General features: G+C 45.9%; 1 protein-coding gene across 1 annotated transcript; it reads right to left on the minus strand.

Moving 5' to 3' along the window:
- Positions 1-2164: 2164 nt before the first annotated feature.
- On the minus strand, positions 2165-8102 carry LOC121834178. Its single transcript, XM_042287920.1, has 2 exons — positions 6867-8102; positions 2165-2335 (listed from the first exon to the last, which is right to left on the minus strand). The coding sequence occupies exons 1-2, from the start codon at positions 8100-8102 to the stop codon at positions 2165-2167; spliced, it is 1407 nt and encodes a 468-aa protein (XP_042143854.1).
- Between the last annotated feature and the right edge of the window lie 2085 nt (positions 8103-10187).

Consider the following 10187-nt stretch of genomic DNA (forward strand, 5'->3'; position numbering starts at 1 on the left):
CGATGCTACAGGAGTGGGCGAGTGCCCGTCATAGGGACCGTTTTTTCGAGGTAATCCTTTGTCGGCTAAGAATTGGCCACACACATCTAACACATGGGTATCTGCTTCGTCGAGAGGATCCACCTGCATGCGAACACTGCTCAAAACCATTAACAGTAGTTCATATCCTTCTTGAGTGCCCCGCATATCACAGATACCGCCAATTCTACTTTGCCCAGTTTTATTCAGCACAGATGCCTTTACACCTTGCTCTTTTGCTTTGAGATGAACCTTTTATAAATCATACAAATGTTTTTAAATTCCTAGAAAGCACTGGACTTTTACATCGACTTTAAACTTGCTTTACAATTTTAAATTTTTCATCCACATTATTTATATACAGATTCATGCACATCCTTTTATTCTATCACTGGCCACTAGAGCCCTCTTTCCTCTCTAGAAACCATTTATGAAATAGTCACGGACTTTGGCGCTCTATAGCCTTAGATGCTTTTGCGCCAATAAAACTCAATCAATCAATCAATCAACCCCGATGACAATTTAGGCCTAGCGACGAGTACGGAAGACCGCACACACGGCGACAGCCGGCGAGTACGGCACCGAACGAGTTCACTCGTTTTCCAGTCGATAGCCTTTGGGTGTACGCACTAACTCTTGCTACATATGCTGGATAACTACACTATACAGGATTAAAACAAAATCAGCTTACCTCCTATCTTTAGACGGCTAGCGCAACAGGGGTAGGTGCCGCTCGGCCTGCGTACTCGTTGAACGAGAACGATCCTGACGTCACATTCACATAGTGGCTGACTTCCAGTGTTGCCGGAGCCTCGAGCGGCTAGTTTCGGTTTTGTTGGCCTCGCCTCAAACAAAACTTTGAGGTTTCAATATCTTTAAAACTACTCACAGTAACATGAAAAAAATTACACCTTGTAATTAAGGGACGCTGACTGGACTAAAAACAGTCATAATCCCAAAATGGAAAGTATGGACCGGAGTTACCCTTTAAACAAGTCAATTATTAAGTTATGGCAGCTGGATTGGGACACACAGATCGATAACTAACTCCACATTATTAAGCCCAACTTAGAAGTAAGGGAGAGTTCCTCCCATAAGGACCGCCGTTCGGAAGTCCTTTTGTGCCGCTTGAGAATTGGTCATTCTCGATTGACACACCTGCACTTGCTCTACGGTGAAGATGTCAAGCTCTGTGAAAAGTGTGAGAAAGTGTTAACTGCCCTTCACATCCTTTGGAATTGTAGATTTCTTGATCATCAACGCCGAAGATAGTTTCCTTAACTTTTCAGAAACCACCTTCCATTTCATCCTTATTTTTTGCTTGGCGATAGACCTTTGGTACCATTTGCTCGCGTTTTAAGTTTCCTACATGCAATTTGCTTTTTGCACCTGATATAGGTAGACAAGTAAGTTTAGATGTAACTGCATGCTAGGCTTTTTAAGTTAACTTTCTTGGCGCAATATGGCCACAGTCGCTCTTGCGCCATTGAACCCCAATCATCATCACGCGGTTGGTACATACTTGGATAAAAACAACTTGAGGAAGAAGTTTTCACTAGAGCTCGTTGATAGTCAGCCGTCTCATCTCATCTCCTGTTTTCTTTCTATGTTTTTTCTTAAGTTCAGGCTGTTTTAGTCCATGCTTTCATTTTTCTATTTTTGGTTGAGAGGCAAGGTGTCTCCGGCGCTGTGTTTTTTCTTTTTCACAACGACCAACTAGCTCAGTTCTCGACTCGCTGTAAGCACCTCTCGCCGTAAGCAGAACCGCAGAGTGCCACAGGAAACTAAGCGTCTGCGGCGTTCGTACGAGAGCGTAGGACGAAACCTACATCATTGCCCTGCGATGCTTCACTAGCTGACCTGCTGCCAGCGTTGCTCACCCGCTGTCGGGCTGCTAACTCGGCTGGTACAACATTTTTAATATTGGTTTTAATCGGGAATGCGACGTTGGTTCCACGTGATATTTTGGGTATGACCTTATTTTGATCTCCTAAAGCGATATCGGCCCCTTTTATAGAATCTATGTTTTGGGGGAGTTGCCCTTTTAAAGTAGTTGGTCAGGGACTGGAGCAAAGCCTATTTTTCGGGCAAGAAAACGGCGTGCCTGAGCACTGCTACCAGGACTGGTACTGACGCTCTGAATATCTTAAAAGCTGTCATCCTGGACACCAGACAGTACACCAAAAAGGGAAAATTTCAGATTGTGATAGAGCTTCATCATCGTTAGCAATACTGCGTCCGCGTTACTGATGCTGAAGTCCTTCCTCTTGTTCGACATGCGAGACTCCACATACAGGTCGCAAATGTTGTAGAATAACTTAAAATGGCACACAGGTTAGTGATACAAGGGCCGGTTTGTTTTTAACCCGTACAATCCCGAGCACTTGTTCTTTCTCAAGCTGTAGGGTATCAGCTTGGCTTCCAATGTCTTTCTTCGAGCTGTGAAGTTCAGCCTTGAAGAGCTGAAACACTAAAAACAACTCTGGTGTCAACAAGAATTATGTTGACGTGACTCTCATACTGGGCACGCAATGTTTACTCTCTCCCCTTTACAAAAATTGTTATACCTTTCTATAGAAAAGTTTCCGAAAAAGTCAATAGAGGATATAGAATGTCAACAGCTTGTCTCTTGCTATTAAATGTCAACAGCTTCTCTACAGAAAAGCATCAGAGAAAGTCTGTTGACATCCTATTGAAAATTGACCCACTTTTTTATTGAAAGTCAGCAGACTTTCTGTGATGCTTTTCTATTGAAAATCTCTTGAAAAGTCACGGTTGAATATTAAATGTCAACAGCTTTTCAAAAGAAAAGCGTAAAAAGTCGGTTGGCTTTTTATTGAATATTGGCCCACTTATTAATTGAAACTCAACAGACATTCTGTGATGCTTTTTGTTGAAAAGCTGTTGACATTCAATATTCCCTGTTGACTTTTTTTACAGCATTTCAAAAGAAAAGTACAGTGCTCAACGAAACGAAATGGGCCAGCGGAACGCGTGGCCTCCAGAACTTGCTGCGCCATCTACCGATAAAAGACGGGCTGCCTGGTGATGCGAGTCGCGCATGCGCAAAACTGATACGAGTGCTCAGCGGCTGTTCCAACACAGGCGCGCAACCCCCGATAATCTGCGCAGGCCATGATTTTGCGGAGTGACCACGTTTATTTTTCCTCAGAGACACTGTCGTGATGATGTGCATGAGTTTATCTTGCTTCAAATATATAAAAAAGAAAAGATAAAGCTTCATTTTTTATTCCATAAAAGATTGATGAGCCAGCGCGTCCGGCCTTTTGCAGCTATAATATATTAATGCAGAGTTTTATTTTTTCGTGGTTTTATTCAATTTTAGCGAGCGTCTGACAGTCATTAAAAAGCGTGTGCTGTGTCAACATAGTTTATTTGACATGTTACACAATGCTGCGCCTACCAGAAAAAAAATAATATAAGTAACGTGCTTGTTTTATTATCAGCACCTTACTCTAATATTTGCAGAACTCTCCATTGGCTTCACAAATAGCATTCATGCGACGCGGAAGGGATTCATAAAGATTCACCACCAACTCTGGACATTGCCGCAGCCTGTCCCATTCTTCCTTCACAGCATCCCATAGCTGGTCAGTCGTGACGGAGTGAAGTCCTCGCCGCGATAGCTGGATCTTCATGTTTCCCCAGATGTTCTCGATGGGGTTCATGTCAGCCCCTTTTGGGGGCCATGGCATAACCGCCACTCCGCGTTCCTCTAGAAGGTCACGCACACGATTTGACTGATGAACAGGACAAAGGTCATGTTGAAAAAAAAAAGCATCCGTCAGGGAAAGGTCCCTCAAGAACGTAAGGAATGAGCTCGTGCTCAATGACGTCGCAATACGTTTCGGAGTTAAGCCTCTGGATTCTTACAAGTGGACCAAGTCCTTCCGCTGACAATGCCCCCCAGACGTTAACGGTTTGTCGCCCACTCCTGCCCACACGCTGCAAGTAAGGGGCATCATACCTGAAACATCAAAATCACAAATTATAAGATCCGGCTTGTTAAAAATTGTCGTGTTGCTCAAAAGTAACATACCGTGCACCTCGCGGTCTCCAAACTTGTTTTCCTTGGTGCCAGTCAGTTGAGAAAGAGGACTCGTCGCTGAAAACAACGGTTTTCCAGTCTTGAATCGTCCATGATGTCTTTTCCATGGCAAACCGCAGGCGGATATCTTTTTGTCGAGGAGTTAAAATTGGCTTCTTGCACGCAGCATAGCTCCTAATACCCGCTTCTGCAAGACGGCGTCGCACAAGTTGGTCACTGACATTCAGACCAAGTTCGCCTCGAATGTCACGGGCCGTAATAAAAGGCTGGTCGACTGCAGCCGCGACGATCCATCGATCTTCCTCATCGGTAGTGGACCTTGGGCGGACGTCGTGAGGAGCGTCATGGATGCGGCCGTTGTCGTCTCGAAACGCCGTGAAAATTCGGGCCACTGCGGTTCGGGTCCTTCCTGTCATCCGGGCGACTTCTCGTTGGGGCATTCCCGCGCGGCATAGGGCCACAATTCGCCAGCGTTCGTGAATTGGCACTCGCGACGGCATCTTCACGAATGGATACTGATGGCAGTGAACCGACAATTTATAGAAAAATAAATGTGAAGTGAAATGGCACTGTGCTTTTTATTAAAAGAAAAAAATATTGCCCTTTTGTTCCTTTTCTTTCATATTTGAGACAAGATAAAAGTATGCACAGGGCGTCAAACAGATCGCGATAAAACCACGCGGCGATTAAATAATAAAAAAAGGCTATCACTCTGCAGAGATTACCCATCGAGAGTTGTGCACAGCGTGGGAACAGCCGATGAGCGCTCGTATCAGCTTTGCACACCTCCGACTCGCGTCACCAGGCAGCCCGTCTTTTATCGGTAGATGGCGCAGCAAGTTCTGGAGGCCACGCGTTCCGCTGGCCCATTTCGTTTCGTTGAGCACTGTACCATCAGATGTTTTCTTGGCTCAATGGAAAAGTGACACGGAAGATATGAGATGGCAACTATTTTTCATTAGCTTTTCAATTTACTTTAGTGAATATTGTACCACGTTTCTTGGTTACTCGAGGCTATTCATATTGCACGTTTGCCTTTGACATTATGCCATTCATTAACCCTCTTCTGCTGCCTTTTGATCACATTGTATAATTAAAAAAAAATTTGAGATGGTTGTGATACGTCATTTGTGTACTTATAACTATTCCTGATGATTGAAATCGTGCCATTGGATTTCACTCAAGTTTATTAGTTCCAATACTACAAGTCTATTCTTTCGAGTCCTTTGACAGCATGTTGTTGTTTTTTTTTTTACTTCGCGTCATCCACCTTGCAATGGCTGCAGACGTAGGCTGGGGAAGGAAAACGTTTTTGCTACAATCAGCCAGAATCAATACTTTTGTTGAGGAACCAAGGAATACGAAGGCAATTACGCTAGACAAATCGGTCGGTGCGACCTTTTCCTTTACTGTTCGTTTTTCAGACTGATAAAAATTACAAAATGCATGAGCTCCCGCCGCTTCTCTTCTTCCTCATCGCCCGGTTGCAACATCCTCCCCGAGCCTGAAGTTGACTTGGACGAATTTCCAGCAAATAAAGTTTCTGCGCGGGTCTCTTTATGAGCGTACCGTTTTGCTGTTTCACGAGACAGGCACGAACAATTCCGCCAGTTCCGGGGTACGTCTCTACGATTCTCCCCAGTTCCCAGAACAGCTTGGATGCTCGGTTATTTTCCACTATGACTACGTCGTCCACTTTCAGGGAGCAAGTATTGGTGACGAGATATTGATGAGCTGACCGCAACTCCAACAGGTACTCAGACCGCCAGCGTTTCCAAAAATGTTCCATGATTATTTTTCGATACTGGAACTGGCGAGCTGTTTCCTTCTGTGTCACGCATCCTGGGCGGTCGTTAGACAAGCTTGTTTCTGGTAGAACTGTCAAACTTTGCCCTATTAAGAAATGTGCTGGCGTGATGACTGAGGGGTCTCCTACTCCCGAGTAGAGATATGTCAGTGGTCTTAAGTTTACCATTGCTTCCACCTCAGCAAGGACAGTCGTCAGTGCTTCGAAGCATAGGCTGCTTCTGCCCAACACTTTCTTAAGTGCTGCCTTGACAGATCGAACGAGCCTCTCCCACCACCCGCCCCACCATGGAGCGGCCTCCACAATGAACTTCCAGTTGATTCTGTGTTCTGCAATGTATGATTTGAAAACTTCTTGCTCCAGTGCACCCAATGCCTTCTGGATGTCTTTTGATGCTTTCTTGAAGGCTAGTGCATTATCAGAATATATGTCCAGTGGTATTCCTCTTCTTGCTATAAAACGCCGGAATGCAAGCAAGAAAGCTTCAGCAGTGAGGCCCGTTGAGAGCTCGAGGTGAACTGCTCGCGTGGAGGCGCATGTGAAAAGTACGATGTACGCTTTGCTGCAGCTACCGTCGTTTCTTTTTGCGTACAGCGGCCCTGCGAAGTCGACTCCGGTTACCTCGAACGGCTTTGCCTTCTTGATTCGATCTGTCGGTAGCGGAGCTTGCTCAACAGCAGTTGGCCTCGCATTCAACCGTGAACATACGAGGCAACTTTTTATTACCTTCTTGGTCAGCTGCCTAGCACGTATTATCCAGTACCTCTCTCGTAGGTAACACATTGTGCTTGTTACTTCCCCGTGCATAACCTTACAATGAGCGTGCATCACAATTAGCTTGACAAAGTCATGGTCGTTCGGTAACAGGACTGGATGTTTCACATCGAGACTTTCCGTCAACCTCTGCAGTCGTCCTCCGACCCGCAGGATTTTGTTTTCGCCAAAGAGAGGATGATACTCTGCGAGTCTTACATTAACCTCTGTCGTATTTTTCTCGCGGAGCATAATATCCGTCTGAAACCTTTCGTTTTGTATCTGCCTGATCCAATACTGCTCTGCTTTGTCCAACTCTGCCGCAATTAATCCACCTCGTATTTTGTCATTTCTCTTCTGTGCGTTGTTAGCGAACCTGATGACCCAGGCAGTGATCCTCAGAACCTTCTGGTAATTCTCGTAACTTCCGGTGTCGAACAATGATGGAACTTCTTGGCCTTTCTCCAACAGCACATGTGTCTCTTCTTTTACTTCGAGTTGAGGCGTGTCTTCCAAGAACACTGAAGATTCAGGACATTCTGAAGGTTCTTGACTCAGCCAACTCGGCCCTTTCCACCAAAGAGAGTTAGCACGAAGCTCCTGAACGCCTAGTCCTCTGGTCAAGAGATCCGCCGGATTCTCTTGACCGGGGCAGTGCCTCCAGTGGTCCGGGGATGTCATGACGCGTATCTCTGCCACCCTGTTTTTTACAAATGGCTTCCATTTTTCAGGGACTCCTCTCACCCAACTGAGGGCAACCGTTGAGTCAGTCCACATAATGTAATCAAGTTCCACGTCATAATATGACTGTTTTATGTATCGTAGGAGTCTGGCTCCAATATTCGGCCCCATCAGCTTCAACCTAGGCAGTGATAAAGGTTTTATCGGTGCCACTCTTGTCTTCGCAACAACTAACATGGTAGCTGTTTCTCCTTGGTCATCGGCTGTTCTAAAGTACGCACAAGATCCGTAGGCTTTCGTGCTTGCATCTACGAAGACGTGTAGCTGTACTTTGTTGGCTCCTGCCTGGATGCCTCGCTTGACATGTCTTGGTATACTTAACGAGTGCAGTTGAACAAGGTCCGCCGTCCGAGCGTGCCATTCAGTGATCAAATCAGCGGGGAGTTCTTCATCCCAGCTGATTCCCAATGTCCACAGCTTCTGAAATAGCAGCTTAGCTGTTAGGACGAAGGGCGCGATCAATCCAAGAGGATCGAATACTCTTGAGGCTGCCTTGAGGATGAACCGTTTAGTGTCCACATTTGCTGAGAGGAATTCAAGCAAAGCTTCAACTTTGTAAATAAAGCAGTCCCCTTCGTGATCCCACATCATTCCAAGTACCTTGGAGGTTGGTGAAGGTGAGAGGCTTTTTTCTTCGGTCATAAATGTTGGCTCCTCCTTGTTGAACTGCTCCTGCAGTTGCTCATTGTTCGCAGTCCATTTCCGGAGTGTCATTCCTGCCTGTCTCATGACGTTCCTGGAAGTGTGGTAGAGCCTCACGGCATCCTCAATATCGTCGGCTCCGAGCAGTAGATCATCAACGTAGAAAGATGTCCTGAGTTACTCTGCTAATTGTGGGTCTTCGCAGACCAACTTCAAGTGATGTTGTATTGTAGCTGTGAGCATGAATGGACTAGACGTGGATCCGAAAGGAACCCGAGTCATCCTCCACTCTTGAATTTCTTCCTTGTTGAAAGGGAAACTTGGCTCCTCAGCAAACCAAAGAAATCTACAAGCATCACGATCATCTTCACGGATGGCAATTTGTAAAAACGCTTTCTTAATGTCGGTGGTCATTGCAACTGAGTACCATCTAAACCGAAGCAGGACCTGCAGAAGCTCGGGGTTCAAGTTGGGTCCTGTTACTAGGCACTCATTCAACGACCTGCACCCTTTGGCATGAGAAGATGCGTCGAAGACGATCCTTAACTTTGTTGTTGTTGCATCTTCACGTATTACTTCTTTATGCGGCATGTAATACATGACCTGCGCGCTGTCGCTTTCCTTTCTGCTCTTTATCACTTCTGCATGCCCATCACGCAAATACTGTCTCATTGCATGATCATACCGCTTGAGTAATCCCTCCTTTCGTGAGATTCTTCTCAACAAGCTCCCTAGACGTAAAATGGCAACTTCCCAGTTGTTTGCCAGCATATCAAAAGTGTCTTCTTTCCACGGCAGAGCCACTTCGTATAGTCCGTTTTTCTTAATGATGTTTTGCTCAAAGTGTGTAATGGTGTCTGCATCAGTGTCTCCGAGCTCACTGTCGGCAACTCCCATTCTGTCTAACTCCCAGAAGGGCTGTAGCGCCTCTTCCACTTGGGTTTCCTTTGTCTTCGCTTGTAGGACACATATCATCAGACTTGAATCCCATTGGAGCCTTCCCACCTGTCTTGAAGGACCTTGCAGCGTCCAGCCCATCTTTGTGTTGATCGCTACCAATCCGTCCACATCTGCGCACCTGATCACGTCTCCTGTGCAGAACTTCCACAACTGGTCGGATCCAATCAACAGACTTTTTTCAGGAACTGTTTTTACACCTGGGAAAATTACGTCGTCTGCCAAATCTTACTGCTTTCTCGCAGAAATCGCACAAACGGGATGTCCGTTGTTGGCGTAGATACGTCCTGGCAAATGACCGGGATGGAAATTGCTTCAAAGGTTATTTCTGTATTGTCAAATTGACTTTTGAGCTTTACCTCCACAACGGGACTGCGCTCTATAACCTTCGAAGCATTACTGGCGAAAGTGTTGAGTGCTATCTTTGTTCTCCGCAGGACTTTCAGCCCTAGGCGTTGCGCTACCTCTTCTTTTATAAATGTGCGCTGACTGCCACCGTCGATTATTCCCTTGACATAGCAGCTGCCAGCGTTGGTCACTAAAAATGCCTTGAACGTCTGGAGATATATGCCGTCACTAAACTTCTTTTCTGAGCGCGCGCCCGCGCTGGATGCAGACACGCAAATCGTATCGTTACCTTGGGGCGAACGTTCCTTCATCCGCCTAACAAACTCAGGATCGCACATTGTGGTTGCATGTCTGGCTCTGCAAACTGCGCAACTGAGGTTTTTTTCTGCAATCTCGTGCTCGGTGACCTTTCAATGTGCATCGGAAACATCTGCAGTCTTTTGATAACATACTTAATTTTTCCTCTCTCTGTTTGCTGCAATCAAAAGATGGCGTGGTGTGCTTCTTTGAATGGCAGAAAAAACACTGAGAATGTGTAGCATTTGTTGCGTTATGAAAAGCTGATGCTGATGCAAACGACTTTACCTTTGTCTCGTGTTTACCTCGAGCATCCTCAAGGCTACTTCTTTCTCGGCTTTCTACTTCCACACGCAGGAAGCGAAGCATTCCATTCAATTCGGTCACTGACTCCGACGTAGTATCCGCTGACCTTGAAGTTCCAGCCGCCGATCCGTCTCCTTGGTCTTGAGCCGCTGCGTTGGTGAAAGCGGTGTTGTTGACTTGCCGGTGATACTCCACTGTAACCTCGTAAGGCAACGCCCTGACAAGAATGTCACAGAGGACGGCTGAAAA

This window comes from Ixodes scapularis, unplaced genomic scaffold (genome assembly GCF_016920785.2).
Source record: "Ixodes scapularis isolate PalLabHiFi unplaced genomic scaffold, ASM1692078v2 ptg000597l_1___fragment_1__unscaffolded, whole genome shotgun sequence".
NCBI classification, from domain to species: Eukaryota; Metazoa; Arthropoda; class Arachnida; order Ixodida; family Ixodidae; genus Ixodes; species Ixodes scapularis.

Coding starts and splice junctions, on each gene's coding strand:
- LOC121834178 (XM_042287920.1), bottom strand. CDS start 8,102: ATGACACTCCGGAAATGGACTGCGAACAATGAGCAACTGCAGGAGCAG. Junction 2,336..6,866: donor AAAATACGACAGAGGTTAAT/GTAAGACTCGCA, acceptor TGCCATTTTAAG/TTATTCTACAACATTTGCGA.